Source organism: Vulpes vulpes, chromosome 7 (genome assembly GCF_048418805.1).
Source record: "Vulpes vulpes isolate BD-2025 chromosome 7, VulVul3, whole genome shotgun sequence".
NCBI lineage: Eukaryota > Metazoa > Chordata > Mammalia > Carnivora > Canidae > Vulpes > Vulpes vulpes.
Window position 1 is genome coordinate 83,883,622 of NC_132786.1, and position 19,720 is coordinate 83,903,341.

At 35.2% G+C, this 19,720-nt stretch overlaps 1 protein-coding gene across 6 annotated transcripts in view; it reads left to right on the forward strand.

The window, feature by feature from the left end:
• VPS50 (VPS50 subunit of EARP/GARPII complex) overlaps nt 1-19,720 on the forward strand; it is a 133,244-nt gene that overhangs the window by 2,257 nt on the left and 111,267 nt on the right. For 4 of the 6 annotated variants that reach the window (XM_026003769.2, XM_072764272.1, XM_072764274.1 and 1 more), the window contains exon 2: nt 5,279-5,347. The exons of 1 other annotated variant lie outside the window; for it this stretch is intronic. In XM_026003769.2, coding sequence (XP_025859554.1) covers nt 5,279-5,347 — 69 coding nt within the window. Of the gene's footprint in view, nt 1-5,278; nt 5,364-19,720 lie in introns of all 6 variants that reach the window. One more of the 6 variants, XM_072764276.1, reaches the window with a different exon arrangement.

Here is a 19,720-nt window from a genome sequence, read left to right on the forward strand (position 1 = left end):
GAAAAGATTTTATTTATTTATTTAGAGAGAGAGCATGCGAGGGCAAGAGCGCAAGCAGGGGGCAAAACAGAGGAAGAGGGAAAGAATCTCAAGCAGACTCCATGCTGAGTGTAGAGCCTGACATCGGGCTTGTTCTCAGGATCCCATGATCATGACCTGAGCCGAAACAAAGAGTTGGGCACTTAACTGACTGAGCTACCCAGACGCCCCTACACAGATTTTATTTTATTTTATTTTATTTTATTTTATTTTATTTTATTTTATTTTATTTTATTTTATTTATTTTATTTTATTTTATTTATTTTATTTTATTTTATTTATTTTATTATTTTATTTTAATTTTCCTACACAGATTTTAAAAGTCATCCTTATTATTTATGACTTGACTTCCACATATTTAATCATAACTAATACACGTTTCATGAATCTTTGAGATATGAAAGTAGGGTGCTGCCTGAAGTTACACTGGAGATTTTTAATTAGTACTGTTTATCATTGGGTTAAATATAGTAGTATTACAAATAAATATACACAAAGATGTTTCTTTTTTGTGAGGCTAAAGAATATATTGATAGTATCATTAAAGTGAAGAGATATGAAGGGTCTATGAAACTTAGGTATTTTGGCATTTCAGCTGTAAGGATCTTGGGTTTGGAAAAGAGAGGCTGGGTTTTGTTAGCACTCTTTATTTAGATGAGGTCTGTTGTTCAGCTTTCTCTATTATGCTGGCCTCTGTTCTTTCAATTCATTCAACAAATGTTTACGGATCACTATGTGACAGGCACCATTCTAAGTTTGGGGGTGCAGCAGTGAACAAAACAGACAAGTGCTCAGGCAGACGTAGTGATTAATGTTTGGGAGGAATAGAGGATAGGGAGGCCTGGGAGTTGGCAGTTTGGGATCACTTATAATTTTAGATAGTGTGGCCATGAAAGGCCTCATTGAGAAGGTGACGTTTGAGTTAAAAACCCGAAGGACATGAGGAAGTGAACCATGTGGATATTTGTGAAGAAGCATTCTGGGTGAAAGGAAGAGCAAATGCAGAGGCCTTCAGGCAGGAGCATGGCTGAGCAACAGCCAGAGGCCAGTGTGGCTGACATAAAGTGAGTGAAAACAGTAGGAGATGAGGTATGGGTGAGGTCAGAGAGCTAAGGGCAGGAAGCCAGATCACCCAGGACCTCATCTTGACCTCATCTCCTATTACTTTTTCTAAAAGCAAAGCCATGCTTCTATTTTGATTGAAATAGCAAGCAGAAGATTGATGTCATTTTACGTATATGGACTTCAGAAAGATCTTTCTGGCCTTTTAAAAGAATAGATTGAAGAGGGAAAAAGAGCAAAAACAGGGAGAACAATAAGGATGCTATTGCAGTAATCCAAATGAGAGACAGTATGGGCCTTAACCAGAGTGTTAGTGGTAGAAGGGTTGAGAAGAGCTTGATGGTGGTACACTGTAGATATAGAGTTAACATGATTTCTTGACAAATCGGACTTGGGCTGTGAGAGAAGGAGAAGCATCAGGGTTGATTCCAGATGGCTTGGCCTCAGCAATTGGAATTGCCATTTAACGAAGTGGGTAAGATCGAGGGAGGAACAGATTCAGGGAATGCAGAAAGGTTTTAGACTTGCTCATTTGAAAGCCTCTTTTGAATATTTAAGTGACAAGATAAAGTAGGCACTTGGCTAAGAGTCTGAATTTCTGAGGACAAACGCAGGGATATAGATAAAAATTTGGGACTTATGAATGCATATAAGGTGTAGAACTGGCTAAGATCACCAATGGAATGAGTGTAGTTATAAAACAGGAGTCCACAGTTGGAGCTTTTGAGATTTCAATGTTGAAAGATGAGGGGAAGGAATGCCTGGGTTGCTCAGTGGTTAAGCGTCTGCCTTCAGGTCAGGTATGATCCCGGGGTCCTGGGATCAAGTCCCACATTGGGCTCTCTGAATGGAGCCTCCTTCTCCCTCTGCCTATGTCTCTGCCTCTCCCTCTCTCTGTCTCTCATGAATAAATAAATAAAATCTAAAAAAAAAAAAAAAACATAAGGGGAAGAGGCAGGTTAAGGTGGATCTAGTGAGGCAGATTGAGGAGCAGCCAGTGAGGTAAAACTGCAGCATCTCAAAGACCACCTCACCTGTCCCATATCAGATCCTCAATAAATATTTGTTGGATACATGGTGGATAAAAAGAACAACTAAGTAGAGTGAAGTCCAGAAGCCAAGTAAAGAATTTAAAAGAGGAGGGAGTGATCATCTGTGCTAAATGCTGAAGATGAATGACAGAAGATGAGAATGAGCTTTTGGACTGAGCAGCATAGAGGTTATCAGGTACCTGACAACAGCACTTTTCATGAAGTGATGGGGAGGAAGGCCTGTTTAGAGTGGGTCTGAGAGGAATCGAGGACTAAGTATAACCTCTATGTTGAATTTTACTGAAAAGAGGAGGAAGAAATCACCTCACTTGATTTTTGATCTTTGGGACATTAAGTTGCTGGTCTCGTAAATGGAAATAGAAGATTGATGTAGATGTAACAGAAGTAGTCTGAAGTGTTAATCTGCTTTGGCCAAAGAAATAAAGTACAGAGGCAGGTATTATGTATGCTGAATTTTGTATAAATTTAAATGGGGGAAATTTATCAAAACAAATACCAAATGCAAAAGAAAATCAAATAATGGTTAAAGATTACAGCGGCAGTTTCAATTTCATAAAAGCCAGGTACTGCTTTGTTATAACTCTGACTTCCTGCTTTAGAAAAGTGAGCATAAAAATCATGACTTCATTTTTGTCAATAGAAATTTATAAAGTTGCTAATCAAAGGATTCAAGATGTATAATCCTAAAATACACGTGAGTGTCAGATGTGCTCTGAGACATTTATGTAATTCTTCATTTATGTTTTGATCAAAGAAAAACATTTCTCTGTGAGATCGTAATAATATTCAGAATAATGGCTAGCATGTAAGGAATGCTTGCCATGTTCCAGACACTGTTTTTGGCCTCTCACACACATTATCTCCTTTACTCCTTATTATTGGCCTCTGCATTATTGTTACATTGATTAGAACATAAAGACAGGCAAGTTAGAAAAGTTGTTCAAGACCGCAGAGCCCATTCCGTGTATCACTGAGCTCCCCTACTTCCTAACATATAATAGGGTTTCCAGTGTTTACTACTTTTATTTTGTACATCTGGTAGAGGGTTGCCATATATTAGGAGCATATCATTATTGTTTGGGGTGACTAATTTGGAGGTAAGGCCTTTTCCTATATATTAGTATACATCACTTCTTTACAGCTCAGGTATTGATTTCTTTACTCATTAGCTCTGCGGAAAAAGAAAATTACATGTGATATATTCCTCCAAGAATTTCCTTAGATTAGTTAAACACATCTATATTTTTAAAAATGTTTGTTTAAAAAGGCATGGCAGGGGCTCCGGGGTGGCACAGTAGTTTAAGAGACTGACTTCTAGTTTCAGCTTGGGTTGTGAGATTGAGTCCTTTTTCTTTCTTTCTTTTCTTTTCTTTTTTTTCTTTCCTTTTCTTTCCTTTTTCCTTTCCTCTCCTCTCCTCTCCTCTCCTCTCCTTTTCTTCCTTTCCTTTCCTTTCCTTTCCTTTCCTTTCCTTTCCTTTCCTTTCCTTTCCTTTTCTTTTCTTTTCTTTTCTTTTCTTTTCTTTTCTTTTCTTTTCTTTTCTTTTCTTTTCTTTTCTTTTCTTTTCTTTTCTTTTCTTTTCTTTTCTTTCTTTTCTCTTTCTTGAGATTGGGCCCTGCCTCAGGCTCTGCACTCAATGCAGAGTCTGCTTGATTCTTTCTCTTTCTCTCTGCTCTGGCCCGCCTGCTTGCGCACTCACTCTCTCTCTCAAATAGATAAATCCTTTTTTTTAAAAAAGGCATGGCAGTTATATTTAAAAAATGTATTTTGGAATGGTCATGATTTTTTTTACAAGATTTTATTTATTTATTTGAGGGGGGGAGAAAGAGGGAGAGTGGGGGCGGGAGAGAGGGAAAGAGGGAGAGAGAAAGAGAGAGCAAGAGCAGCAGGAAAGAGAAACAGATTCCAATGTGGGGCTCAATCCAAGGATGTTGGGGTCATGACTTGGGCTGAAGGCATATGCTTAACTGACTCAGCTGCCCAAGTGCCCCGGGATGGTCATGATTTTGAATCAAATTTTGAAGTTTGGCACTTGTGTGTGTGTGTGTGTGTGTGTGACAGAGAGAGAGAGAGAGAGAGAGAGAGAGAGTGAGAGAGAATATAACAGAGAATGAAAATGAGAGAAAGCTGGTGGGGTGTTCTGGGAGTAATGGAATACTTGGGGGTGAGGCAAAGCACCTTGTCATAAAAAAACTGTAGTGATGACTGGTCATATTTTGTAATAGGGAAGATAAAATACAGGGCTCTGTAATTTAAAATTAAGCAAGTTCTGATGTAGTCTCAGTCAACCTAAGTATACCATATGTTTTGTTTACTGAGGACATCAGAGGGCCAATATAGGGCATCTAAAGGACAAAAACACTCTTCAGATTTATGTGCCAGCTAATTTTGCTTACAGACTAATATTACAGGGAGTTTTAGGTATTTGCCTTGAATAGCCAGTATTTAAAAAAGAAGCTTTCAAAGAAAAGTGAGATTGCTAAGCTTCTTTCTGTCTTGATAGCTTTCCCTGGTACAAGTGAGAGTTTCAGAATCCCTCACTTGATGTGAATATAGAAACGACCTAAAGAACAGTAGAAAGCAGCAAGACATGAATGAGAGTTAAGTCTCAGTTATGCAGTATAAATTGGGTGCATTGGTGAGAGATAATCAGGTATAATGAAGGTATTTATGTATTAATTAAGCGATTAGCATTATTTAAAAGTCTTTGATGAGCTCAGCTGGTTGGTGTATTGTATCAGGAAATCATAATACTTGGTCCTTCTTACCAGATGAATTTGGTAATAAGTAATAGATAAGTGCTTTTATAGAATGCTTTTTGTCATCCAATTTTCTTTTCTTTTGGTAGTTTTTAAACCATGGTTAAGTTAGACTTCAACCATTGTTGTGAAGTTGCCATATAATACTTTTATTTTAAATTTCCAAAAGTACGTCTTTACTTAATTTAATAATAGTGCTATATGTAGTGAGTGTTGTTTTTACAGCGTATGTTCTATATATTTTAAAGCAGGAAAATTCTATTTTTAAAAAATAGATTTCTATTTTAATAATTATGTTCTATTATTTTATAGTTCTGCAGCATAATTAAAATTCTTTTTTATTTTATTTTATTTTATTTTTTTTTAAGGGTCTGAAAAGCCCTCCGGAGAGCCTTAGTGATCTTGGTGCCATTGAGAGTCTCCGGGTCCCTGGAAAGGTATTGATCTACATGTGTGAGCATGACTTTTCACTTCCTTAAAAAATAATATTGCCTTTGGGTAATAATTGATTCACAGAAGCTTTTCCTTCCCACAGGCAGATAGTAGTTATGATAAAGCTAGGTAAATTTTTATAGGATAGTAGGCTTGGGGCTTGTTTTTGCTTTCATTACTCATTGAGATACAGTATGATTCATTATAGTGAAGCAGAAAATGCAAAATTGATAAATAGAGTTTATTATTGTATCAAATTCTTAGCATGAAAGCTGTTTTATATATATATATATAAACATGGATGTGAAACTTACTGATTTATCGCTGTAATTTGGAGAAATAAAATAAAAATTACTTTTTATGCTGTAACACTGAACCAAAAAATCATCGTTAATTATGTTTTTGTTATGGTGGAGAGATTTTTGAGAGGGTAACTAAAGCATAATTTATACTAAATTGTAGATATCTTAGATTTTAATCCTCCGATTCATGTGAACTTCTCAGTTTACAAATTTAATAAGTGTTATATGAAAGCTAGCTGGCTTTCCCTCAGAAGAATTATTAACCATTTAAAAAAAAAAAAATAAATACCCGCTGTTTCTCACTCCGGGGTGTTGCCACTTGGAGCTGCCTTTGTGAATAGCAGCTCCATCACACATCAAAGCTTCTTCTTCTGAATGTCTGCTCTGGTGATTTTCAATTTGAGGATCATATTTGAAAGTATAACTTGTTTTCTGTGTCTGACATCTTAATACATAGGGTTTGTTTCTCTTGGTCAGCAATCATAAGGCCTTTCCTGACACTTCACTGTCAGCTGTTTAGGAGAGGGATATCCTATTCCTATGAGGAGCCTTACCCCCTAATGTGAATTTTGTATTTATAGCTTAGCTTTTGTTTTGGGTCAGACTCAAACATATTCTACAAATATGATAAAATTCTAACTGGCCCATATGTATTAAATGACTCAGACAAAAACATCAGATGCATTTTGAACAGTTTTGTATGATATTATAAAAGATTGTTGCATCTGATGAAATTGGGAACTAAGCCATAACCATAAATCCTAATTGAAAAATAATTCTTTTTATTTCTTTGACTCAAGCAAACCATCATGCATTAGGAACATGCCTTGAATTAGGGTGAGTTAGATGGTTCAGAATCAGTGTAAAATTGATGAGAACCTCTTTAAAAAATACATTATTGCATAAGAATGTTCTGTTGTTTTTAAACCTTGCAGGAACTTTGCTTGTCTTTAAACCATGCGCCTTGATGTTTTTCCAGTAGGGGTAGGTAGTGAATTTATAATGATCTCATTACCCAGTCTTCTCACTGTCCCCCCACCCTAGCCCCATCTGGTGCCTGTGGTATGTAATTTGAGATGACTGGCTCTGGGTAGAGAGGCCAGGCTGGGATCACAAGGTCAGCAAATGTAAATGCTTTGGGTGATGATTAAGCTTGGGGCATTGGTCTGATTGACATACACTAAGAAGCTAAGTTAGTAAAACTGTAGAACAGTTCATGGAAAAAGTTATCAATGCAATCAATCAGCTTAAATGTAGCTTCACACTAAGAAAGCTCATAAACCCCTTGTTCTCGTTGTGCATTCTCTTGAAACATCTTAAGTGCTATAGGGTGAGCAGACTGCTGCCTTCTATTCTGGGCATTTTTGAGATTTTAAGAGTTGCTGGGTCCAGAGATTTGCAAAGCTCCAGTCAGTACACAAAGTTTGACGTGGGTTAAGTTCCCAGTCAGGATTGAAATGAAGAGTTAAAGAGACTCATTGTTCGGAAATTCCCTTACCCACAGAATAGCATGATATAACTTTAATGCTGAATGCATGTTTCATAATTTATTTTATTTTATTTTATTTTAAATTTTTATTTATTTATGATAGTCACACACACAGAGAGAGAGAGGCAGAGACATAGGCAGAGGGAGAAGCAGGCTCCATGCACTGGGAGCTCGACGTGGGATTCGATCCTGGGTCTCCAGGATCGCACCCTGGGCCAAAGGCAGGCGCTAAACTGCTGCGCCACCCAGGGTTCCCCTGTTTCATAATTTAGATGTTACTTTATAGTTAGGTGATACGTTTTCTTAAAAAAAATTTTTTTATTAGATCACCAGAACTTCATCTTATCACTTGAAGTGTATACTCTTTGGCCAACATCTCTCCACTTACCCCACCCCGTAGCCTCTGGTAACCACCATTCTGGTCTCTGTTTCTATGAATTTGGCTTTTTAAGATTTAACATACAAGTGATGTCATACCGTATTTGTCTATCTCTGTCTGACTAATTTAACTTAGCATAATGCCCCTACTGATCCATCCATGTTATCACAAATAGCAGGATTTCCTTCTTTCTTATGGCTAAATAATATTCCATTGTATATATGTACTACATCTTCGTTATGTATTCAACTGTTGACTGACACTTAAAAGTTGTTTCCATATCTTGGATATTATAATGCTTCAGGAAACATGGAAGTACATGTATCTCTTTGAGATCCTGTTTTCTTGTCCTTTAGATATATACCCAGAAATGACATTGCTATATTTTTAATTTTATTGAGGAACCTTCATTCTGATTTCCACAGTAGCTGCACCAATTTACATTCCCATCAACCATGTGCAAGAGTTCCCTTTTTCCACATCCTAGCTAGCACTCATATCTCTTTTCTTTTTAATAATAACCATTCTAACAGATGTGAAATGATACCTCATTGTAGTGTGATTTGCATTTCCCTGATGATGAGCAATGGTGATATATATTTTTAGATGATTTGTTTTTTTATACAGTTGCCTTAAAATTAATGTCATGGCTAGTTCTTGATCACTTGAACTTCTATGGCTTCAGAAAATGACCTTTATAATGAGTTTTCCACGTTATGGAAAGTATTTCAACAAAATCTAGAACATTAATTTGAAATGATTATTTTTATTTTTAAAAAATATTTATTTATTTATTTGAGAGAGAGCATGAGTAGGGGGAGAGGGAGAGGGAGAAGCAGACTTCCTGCTGAGCAGGGACCCAGATATAGTCTTGATCCCAGGGTCCTGAGATCATGACCTCAGTTGAAGGCAAATGCTTAACCAACTGAGCCACCCAAATGGCCCTTATTTTTATTTTTTAAAAAATTATTTGAGAGAGAATGCTCATGCATACATGAGCAGGGATTGGAGGGGAGGGAGAGAGAATCTCCAGCAGACTCCCCACTGAGCACAGAGCTGAAGCATGGTGTGGGGGCAGTGCTGGGTCTCACCACCCTGAGATCATAACCTGAGCTGAAATCAAGAGTCAGGTGCTAAACTGTCTGAGCCACCCAGGTGCCCTGAAGTGATTATTTTAAAATTATCTTTTTCTTTAATAAAAAAGTAATATATACTGTGAACAGAAAACATGGTAAACAGAAAAAAATATCTTTAAAAAATCACCAACACAGTCAAAGTTAACATTGCCTTTTGGTCTTTTCCTTATGCATATTTAAAAATTTATTAAACATCTGTTTTCTGTTAGACATTCTGTAGGGACTGAATATAGCAGTGGAAAAACAAAACTCCTCTGTTGCCTGGGAGCTTAGTTCAAGTATAGGGAAGATAGGCAGTAAGCAAGGTGATTGTGAAGTATGACAAATACTTTGAAGGAAATAAGGTGATGAGATAAACCCTGAAGCTGGAGGCCCTTTCACATGGACTACTCAGTGTAGGTTCCTCTCTTCTCCGTTTTTTCTTTTTCAAAAATGGCAATATGTTCTACAAATTATTCTGAAGCTTGGGTTTTAAACTAATCTAGTACAGAAAAGAATGCTTATGGTATAATATTAGGTTTGAAAAGCAAGCTGCCCAATAGTTTGGCTTGGATAGGTATTTTTTGAACTTGATTTATACCTGTCATATTGTCTGTTATCAAAAAGACAAGGAATAACAAGTCAATGAGGATGTGGAATAGCCCATGTGTGCTATTGGTGGAATATAAATTGGTATAGCCACTTGGAAAACAGCGTGGAGGTGCCTCAAAAAATTAAAAATAGATAATAATATGTACAGTTTAACAGAAAAAAAATAGAATTACTGTATGTTCCAGCAATTCCACTTACAAAGAAAATGAAAACAGTAAGTTGAAAAGGTATATTCACCCCCACATTCATTGCAGCATTATTTACAGCTGCCAAGACATGGAGATAGCCTAAGTGTTCATAGATGGATGAATGGATAAAGAAAATGTGTGTGTATATGGGCATGTGGCATGCACACACATACATACAATGTAATATTACTCAGCCACAGGAATACAGTCTTGCTGGAGTACCTGGGTGGCTCAAGTGGTTGAGCATCTGCCTTTGGCTCATGATTCTGTGGTTCTGGGATTAAGTCCCACATCAAACTCCCCACAGGGAGCCTGCTTCTCTCTCTGCCTATGTCTCTGCCTCTCTCTTTGTGTCTTTGATGAGTAAATAAAATCTTAAAAAAAAAAAAGAATACATTCTTGCCATTTCTGACAATATGGATGGATCTTGAGGGTGTTTTGCTAAATAAGTCAGAGAAAGACCATATGATCAAATACGATATGATTTTACTAAAAACTAAACAAGACAAAAAAGAAACAAGTGCATAGATACAGAGAGTAGATTGGTGGCGATCAGAGGTGAGCGAGGAGAGGTGGGGCAAAATGTGTGAAGGGGAAAGTATAAACTTCCAGTTACAAAGTAAATAAGTCGTTGGGATATAATATACAGCATGGTGACTGTAGTTAATAATACTGTTTTGCATACTTTCAAGTTCCTGAGAAAATAGATCTTAAAAGTTCTCATGTAAGAAGAAAAATTCTGTATAAAGTTCTCATGTAAGAAGAAAAATTCTGTATGTCTGGTGATGGATGTTGACTAGATTTATTGTGATGATCATGTTGCAGTATATAGAAATATTGAATCATTATGTTGTGCATCTGAAACTAATTAATGTTGCATGTCATTTGTACCTCTCAATAAAAAAAATGCATCACTGTCTTAGTTTGGGTTCCCCTGATATTCTAATGAAAAAGTAAGAAACAAATCCAATTCATACTACTTAAGTAGTCAATGTAAGTACTTGTATAGCAAAACTTTTATTTTTTAAATTTATTTATTTATGAGAGACACACACACAGACACACACACACAGAGAGAGAGAGAGAGAGAAAGAGAGAAGCAGAGACACAGGCAGAGGGAGAAGCAGGCTCCATGTAGGGAGCCTGACGTGGGACTTGATCCCAGGACTCCAGGATCTGGCCCAGGGCTGAAAGCGGCGCTAAACCGCTGAGCCACCCGGGCTGCCCTATAGCAAAACTTTTAAACGTTAACTTCATCTAATAGCTTTACCTCACTCACGTGTATGTACATAGAACATAAAAAAAGACATCCTTGATCTTTAGGATAAGGACCCATTTCTTTTTCCCCTTGTCATAATGTCTACATTGTAATAAGGAATTGAGATTTCGGGGGGAGGGATGTTGCAAGAAGGAAATAGTTTAGCTTGGGTTGTGTTATGTTAAAGGTTCTGGATGGGGGGCCTGGATGGCTCAGTTGGTTAAGTGTCCGACTCTTGATTTCAGCTCAGGTCATGATCTCAGGGTCATGGGATTGAGCCCTGAGTCAGGTTCCACACTTAGTGGGAAGTCTCTTGGAGATACTCTATCTTTCTTTCTCTTTCTCTCCCCACCTCCATCTCTCTCTTCCTCTAAGTCTCCCCACCTGTGTGCTTTCTCTCTCAAACAAATCTTTTTTTTAAAGTTCTGGTATAATGAAGAACAAATAGAAGGGAAATATTAGGATGAATTATGGGAAATGGCTGTTTGTTTAGGTTAAAAATAAACTAATATTGGCAAATTTCATGTGATGTGACTTCCTAGAAAGAGGAAGATGATGAAGGAAAACTGAAGGGTGTTAGGTGTGCTTGAGAATCCAGAAAGGACTATTGATTGATTGATTTTTTTTTTAAAGAACTATATAAATTTTGAGTGGGAAGAAACCTTAGAAATTGTCTTGGTACAATTTCTGCATTTTATGGACAGGATGATACTGTATCCCATTTTAAGAGATGTGAGTCAAATAATAATCCATATACTGGAAATTAGGAATTTTGGTGGAGAAAATAGAAAGAAAAAAATTAGGATTTTCTCCTGAACTTTCTATAGAAAAGGAAACTGAGAGAGTTTGAAAATCTTAGCTTAAATTGTTCAGAGGCAACATCAATGGTGTACAAACTTTGCTGCATATTAGAATCACTAATAACCAGGGCCTCCCCCATTCTAATTAAGTCACAGTTTGTGGGGTGGAGCCAGGTGTCAGCAAGCAGTGGTTAGAGATCCCCACATGATTCCAGTGTGGGGCAGTGTTTGGGAACTTTTGGCCAAGTGGAGGTCGTGATGACAAGAATGGAGAAAGGGAAACCACAGGAACTGTTGTAGAAAAAATTTCTGAAGTTTTATTGCCAGTTTTTGTGGGAAAGAATAAAGAGTTAGTGATGACCTAAAATTTCATTCCCGGGTAATGGATTCTGTTATATTTCAAATTAATTGGATTTCTATGCTGAGGTAAGGATATAAGAAATTAATCTATACAGTATTTACTGACTAAATTTGTTATCTTTGTAAAGAAATTTATACTTTTTGAATTATATGAAAGGTTTTTATTTTACATAATTGTTTATAAGACTTATGAAAACTTGAAACCAAAATTTATTATAATATATAATAATCACAATAGCTACATAATAATCACAAAATACTACAGGGTTAGTAGTCACAGAACTTATTAAGATTGCACTCAAAAGAGTATGTGTTGAATCCTGATTAAAATGTCAGTAATCAGAATCTTATAAATCTATATCTTGACTTTAAACACTTTCCCATAGTTCTTCCATAATGGTTATATGTCATGAAAAGAGACTGATAAAAAAGAGTACTAATATTAATGTCGTAATTTTTCTGGACTACTGCCTTCTGATATTATTCTTTAAAGATAAAGTGTTTTTGTTTGTTTTTTAAGGCCCTGATTTGACTAACTCATAAATACAAATTGAATTCAGCTAGGTTTGCTATTACATGATTGGTTTAGCTAGGCCTTTGATTCTTTTCACTAAAGAAAAATATAGGCCAAGGGAACAAAAGAAATCTCTGTTGCAGTCAAAACTGGAAAATATATTTGTCTAAATATGAGAAGGTATTTTGTTTGTATACTTAATGCATTCTACACATATTTATTGAATATCTTTTCATATACAATGTTCTGGGAGTTTTCGCAGAATATTTTCTTGCTTGTAAAATACTAATGTGAAGATAAATGGATTTGGCTTCACTTCTTAGCCTGCATGAAAAAGAATCCTAAAAGCACACACTAACTACAAGCTTTTTGTTTTCAGAACTTTACCAAGATATGAGAAAAGTATGCTGGAATAAGAGTCAAGAGAGCTAGGTTCAAGCATTGAGGTCAGCTTAATGAAGGGAAGTTGTCTTAATTCCCTGATTAAGGAGAAGATGAGAGCACAAAGTGTAGGAAATGAAGAAGGGTTAAATTTGAGAGACTAAGAGCAGAATTTAGGACTGAAGATTTTATTGCATGTGGAAGGTGAAGGTATGGGAAAGACTTTGGTTTCTAGATACGGTATTGAAGGTGTTGTGATGTCTTTTCTCAGAATAGATAGTATTTCTTCTTTTGGAGGATGGGTCTGATGAAATGTTTTTAAAACTGATGGAAAAAAATCCAGATTATACGCTGGACTTCTCGATTTTTACTTCAGTTTGTGATGTGTCTTTTCTTTAATATTAGCCTCCAAATGGGCAGGCATGTGGCAGGCAGCTTGATGTTGTTCACTGAAGTTGAGAAATTTTTAAAGATAGCTTAAAAAAAAAAACAAAACCTGATGTCTCTAAAGCTGTTATCTTTAATGTTTTCCTGTTCATAGAAATACATTTAGAAAAATACCTATTAAAGATATAACTGTTGAGGGACATCTGGGTGGCTCAGCAGTTGGGCATCTGCCTTTGGCTCCGGGCATGATCCCACGGTCCTGGGATCAAGTCTCGCATCAGGCTCCCCACAGGGAGCCTACTTCTTCCTCTGTCTTCCTGTTTCTCTCTCTGTCTCTCATGAATAAATAAATAAAATCTTAAAAAAAAATATATATATATATATATATGTAACGAGTAAGAGAAGTAAATAAAAATATTTGGCAGAGTATCACATATGAAAGGTTAGCTTTTTAATTTTGTGTTTTTAATATATGTTAATAGCTATATTTCTGAATAAAATCAATTCTTATTCATGATCTTTTTCTTTAAAAACAAATATGTATGTATTTGGAATGCTATTATTGTGCAAAAAATCATTAAAATACATTATTTCAAACACTTAAATGTTTTATAAAGCTGGATTAAAATAATACCACTTTAATAACCTTCTAGAAAAATCTATAAATCACTTTACAGAAACCTCCCTTGAAATTGTAACCTCACCAGTATTCCACTAGATGGCACTGAAAGCCTGAAAAAAACCCTCAGAAACCCCAGGTAGGCTTTAAAAGCTATGTTTTATTTAAAATACACAAACGCAAATGGATGATGAGCCGACTGCTTTGATGGATCATTATTGTTGTTCTAATGGGATTTTAAGAAAATGTACCATTTCCCCACATAATCCGACATCTGGCAATTCATTAAAATTTATATGGTATATGTATGGTTTTAGGGTATCTGATCTTGAATCCTGTTTCATTTGGAGACAAAACCTATTTTTGTTCAGTGATTTATGATTTTTATGATACTGATTGGATATTGAAAACTTTGTGGTTTTGTTCTTCCTTCTAGCTCTGTGTAGATTTTGGTAGCCAAACATTTTTTGCTGTCATTTAAAACTCTAATATTAATTTTGATAACACTATAATTATTTTTAGAATTTATTATAACAAAGTAGCTTTTTTATGTTGATTGACGAAGAAATGCAAACAGTAAGAAAAAAAACCTTTGATAAGATTTGTCTTGGTAAACCCCAATTCATGCTTTATAAGAATAAAATTTCTTTTTTTTCTTCCTCATTACCTCTCAACACAGTGCATTTTGCCATTCAGGTATGTTAATGTGAACCGTAGTCTAATAAATTAAGTACAGAAATGGAAGTTGATTTCCATTTCATATTTTTTTCTATACATTTTTTTGTGAGGTTTTAAAACTTGACCTGTGAAATGGAGATTTTGCATTCATCTTTTTGTTTGAATAAAAAGCCTACTACTGAAGATTATGTTTCCAAGCTTTCTTGTGAGTTTAAAAATTAGGTTAAATTGCTTTTCAAAATTAAAGAGAAAATTGAGTTTCATAATGGTAAGGAGAACTGTGAAGTTGTCATTACTCACTTTTCATGCTTATGAAAGTGAATAGAATTAAAAAATTTGAACTTGAGTGGGTTCAATTTTAATTTAATTTTTAAAAAATATTTTATTTATTCATGAGAGACACAAAGAGATTTTTAAAAATATATTTTAATATTTTAATTTTTTAAAAAATATTTTATTTATTCATTAATTTTTTAAAAAATATTTATTTATTCATGAGAGACACAGAGAGAGAGAGAGAGAGAGAGAGAGAGAGGCAGACACAGGCAGAGGGAGAAGCAGGCTCCATGCAGGAAGCCGGATGTGGGACTCAATCCCAGGACTCCAGGATCACGCCCTGGGCTCAAGGCAGGTGCCAAACCTCTGAGCCACCCAGGGATCCCGGGTATTTTTAATTTGTGTGTTATTTTGTATAATTTAAAAGTAGTAGTCAAATGCAGAATTCCTAGGCCTTTTTTTTTTCTTCTAAACTTGAATACATTCCCTTAAGAGATGAACTCTTAAGTGGGAAATAGCTGTATAAAGTTATAGCCTAGTTCCTTAGAAACCATAAATATACTGGAAATGTTTAATAACACCTTACACTTGGGCAGCCCAGGTGGCTCAGCAGTTTAGTGCCGCCTTCTGCCCAGGGTGTGATCCTGGAGACTCGGGATGGAGTCCCACGTTGGGGTCCCTGTGTGGGGCCTGCTTCTCCCTGTGTCTCTGCCAATCTCTCTCTCTCTGTTACTCTCATGAATAAATAAATAAAATCTTAAAAAAAAAACACCTTACACTTGAGGGCTCCAATTGTTTTATAAACTTGAATCCCCAGTTCTCATGAACCTTTTGTTATGTTGAGAGGACAGATGGCTTGGCTAAAACAAAGATGTTTACTCAAATTTCTGTTATGATTGTTTTTTTCTGTTATGATTGTTTTTCTTCATTTTTCATAAAGTTACATTTATGATGTGCATTTGATATTTATGTTCATATAGGTTTATCCCAGAGATGATCAAAATGGAAGAAAATAGGCTAGGCAAAATTAGATGCAACTTGCAGTGTATTGTGACTGCTGAAAAAGACAGCCTCTAAAATATTGACTAACCTCTTTGTTTTCTCCCCCTTTCCTAAAATAATCCTGCTCGGTTTATTATGTTAAGAAAATATTGAATATTTATGCTTACTTTTTTGATACAGCATCTGGCATAGTGATATGTGTTAAGATATCTTATTTTTAGTAAAGGCAAAATATTCTAGGATATATAAAAATATATTGTATTAAAAAAAAATCTCAATTGTTGGATTTTATTGCCTCTTGACGTACATGTAGATGCTCCCCTGACATTTTTCCACCCTGGGAAACCACCCTCTGCCATTTAACCTGTTCTGTGCTTTCCTGCTACAGTTTTTATTTGTGTTTTGCTTTGTATATGCTACCTTATTTCCCCAAATTTCTAAGACTTGAAATTTCACATACTGTCTCTTCCCGAAATGGCACCTTTTCCATCAAATGTGAACTCCGTGCCCTTTGGTGCCCTAGGATTTGTGTGTTCTCCTGAATGTGCCGCCTTCCAGGGGATTGCTTATGCATCTGACCTCTCCTTACTTTAGCAGCTAGTTTGTTTGTTTTTTTTTACTTAGCTTTGTTTCTGTATGACTTAGTATAGGGAATTCTTACGTAGTGGGAATTTTTAAAAAAATGTTAAATTGAAATACGTGACTTGATTGAGAAAGGTATGGTAATGGAACTTTGAAAGTAGGCAGGTTATTTCCTAATGATAGTATAGAAGAAGGACTTGTTCTTTTTTGCCACTGTATTTTCTTATCCCCTTTCCCGTTAAGTTCATTACTTTAATTATATTTTTTCTTCAGTTTATTTATTTATTTATTTATTTAAAGGTTTTATTTATTTATTCATGAGAGACACACAGAGAGAGGCAGAGACACAGGAGAGGGAGAATCAGAGGGAGAAGCAGGCTCCATGCAGGGAGCCTGACGTGGCACTCCTGGTCTCCAGGATCACACCCTGGGCTGAAGGTGGTGCTAAACCGCTGAGCCACCAGGGCTGCCCGTTTCTTCAGTTTTAATTTGGGAGTGAGCAATGTAGTTCTTTAAATGTAATTGATTACCACTAATGGGCAAGTTGTGGCGAATTTTGATGGTCTATAGTTTTGGTATATAATCTCTGGATTTTCAAGTTTTATAGAGCATTTATACTAGTCTAATATGTATTTATGAGTTACTATGTGACTTAAAATGTACTATAAAATAAAATCCTTTAAAGAATTGTTATAATAGTCTGTAAGACTGAAATATTTTATTCTCAAACTTAGCTTATCGAATACTATTGTAACTTTAAAAGAAATCACATATTTTAATATGGTATAAGGAATTTCATTTGTTATTCTGGTCCCCTGATTTTGCCTTTTAAATTTTATTGCAGGAAATCTTTTGTTCATTTTGTTTATGTAAAATTTTGCCTCATACATATATATTGGCTTGCAAAGTTGGTTTTAGGTGAAGAATTACATATTTTTATCCATCTCCAATTCTAGGAAACCAGTTTATATAATGGCAAAATTATGGAATAATTGTGGTAAGAATATACAGTCTTGCACTTTCTGTTTATTTTTCTAATTTACATGCTTAATATGTCTCTAAAATTATTTAACATTTGTTGTTATTTCTAGTTAGAAGAAAGATCTTTTATTAAGAGTTTGTGGGAAGTTTTGACTATCAAGGCAACATATGGTCTTTTCCTTTTTTTTTGTTCTTATTTTCATACAGTTCACTGTGTAAATTAATTTTTAGTTAGATCAGTGATTGTTATCTACAACGTGCCTTGGCACTACAGCGCATAATTATGGAGAAATCTCAGTTCTCAGAATGTGTGTGATGGGATTGAGCAGGCCATGCTAACATTAGCAAGACATGCAGAGAATGATCAGGTACAAGCAGAGTCTTCTAGCCTTCAGGTGCAGTGGGAGTAAAAGGAACAAGGTGATCAGGACCTAGTTAGAATGAAGTTTGTCTGAATGAGTTCAAATGCATATTTTCACACAGGAAGCCACTAAGTTGTCTGGAAGGAGAGGGCATTCTATAGGGATATAGTTTTGGGGATTTGTTTTGGATTGAATTCTACTTTGTGTGCTATGTTTCTTTTTCTGCCTTTCTTGGTTTTATCCTTCTTCTTAGTCTAGGTTACTTAGAGTGTCAGGTGTTATGTGTCCATTCTTTGAAATTATACGGGATAGTCTGCTTTCTGATATAATTGCTTAGTTCTCCAAGAAGGAATGGCACTTGACCTTTTATATAAATATACAGATTGTACTCTTTTTACAGATTCATTACTTTTGTGAAATGTACACCTATGAGATATTTATAAATGAAATCATGTTTTCCCTTTGACATTCTTAATAACTTTAGATATTTGTTTCACTGTCATTTTGTGTGTGATGGTGGGGGCAGTGTTTGTGTAAATGTCCTTTATAGGTGAAAAAAAGGAGGCACAGAGAGACTGTGTTAATACCAGTGTCACAACTAAAATCTAAGGGTCTTTACCTTTAGATCAATTAATTAGGTAGTATATGAAAAACCTCAGTGTGGAGTTATATGTCATTGGCATTTATACATTTAAGATTGGAGTGTTCATTCATTGCAGTCTATTTGAATTTTTTGCTTGACTTTGTCCTTGATATTTTCAGTCTTAGCAATTTTTATGAATCTTCAATTTTTTTCTTTTTTTGAACGGTACCAACTACATTTGTTTGTTAGTGGTGCTGTGAAATTCCTCGGGAGGCAACATTGCCATCTCCTCATCTGGGTCTCTTTCCCTGCCTCAGCTTGCAGAGTCTGAAACTGCTATTTCAGATGCCTGTAGACTCTTAGGGAGGGAGATTGCCAGGAATTTCTGATCTCGTTTTCCGTGTCTCACTCATTTCAAATTCTTATTAAATGCTTGGAGGTTGCCCATGAGTAGCCTCATTGAAAACCTTTCTGTAAGTAGCGTGGTTTTAATCCAAGTCTGTTCCTCAGTACCACTGTCTAGGGTGCAGATTAGTATGTGTATTGTCCATAACCATGCCAGCCCCCCAACAGGAATGCAGCTCCCACTATAGGATGCTGGATTTCTTACTTTACTCTTTTGGATTGCATGCTAAATCACTGATTACTGTATCTTACACTTTTTTTTTGTTGTTGTTAATATATTTTATAAGTTGAGTTCTGGTACAAAAGAGGCATTTTCTTTCCTATGCTATTTTAATTATTTATGCAGATTTCATTTTTGTGTGACTTTGCTTTCTCTTTTAAATTTATTAGAATTTTAAATATAAACAGTTAACTATTCTCTTGAGTTTCAGATTTATTGCTCTAATATTTTCTTTTAGCTTGAATCTAAGAGGAGATAATCTTATAATTAATAATTTTACATATTTAAGTTATAAATTAAAGTCTAAAAGATGTATAAGCTAGTTTCTTTTTTATAAATGAAAACCTATGCCCTGCAATAAAATAATCTAGAGTATTTCTGTTTGCAAAATAATGTACTCTAATTGACATAATTTTGCAGTATTTAATTAATAATGATTTATTAAGGATTTTTGTTAAGTATTATTTTAATCACTGTAAAATTATTTTAAATATGAATTTCTTTTGTGTTCTTAAATGTATTTGAGATTAATATGAATAAAAAATCAAAGGACTAAATTATTATATGTCTATAATAATGTGTTGATTAATTAGTATGGCAGAGAGAATCTGAATTAATGATATTTCCCATTTAACTGAAGGTTTATCCAATTATGCAGTGAAATTACATAGGATAAGTATGCTGACATTAAGGGTAGGGATTTGTCTCTCAAGCTCTTTTTAGTTGTGTAAATCCATAGAAGCCCCATTCTGTATCATTAGAAAGAAAACATTTTATCAAATACAGAGCTTTAGATTCATAATCAGATCATTAATTGCAGTATCAGCACACTTTGAAGGAAGCCTCATAGGATTACAGAGCTAAACTTGTGAATCATATCTGGAG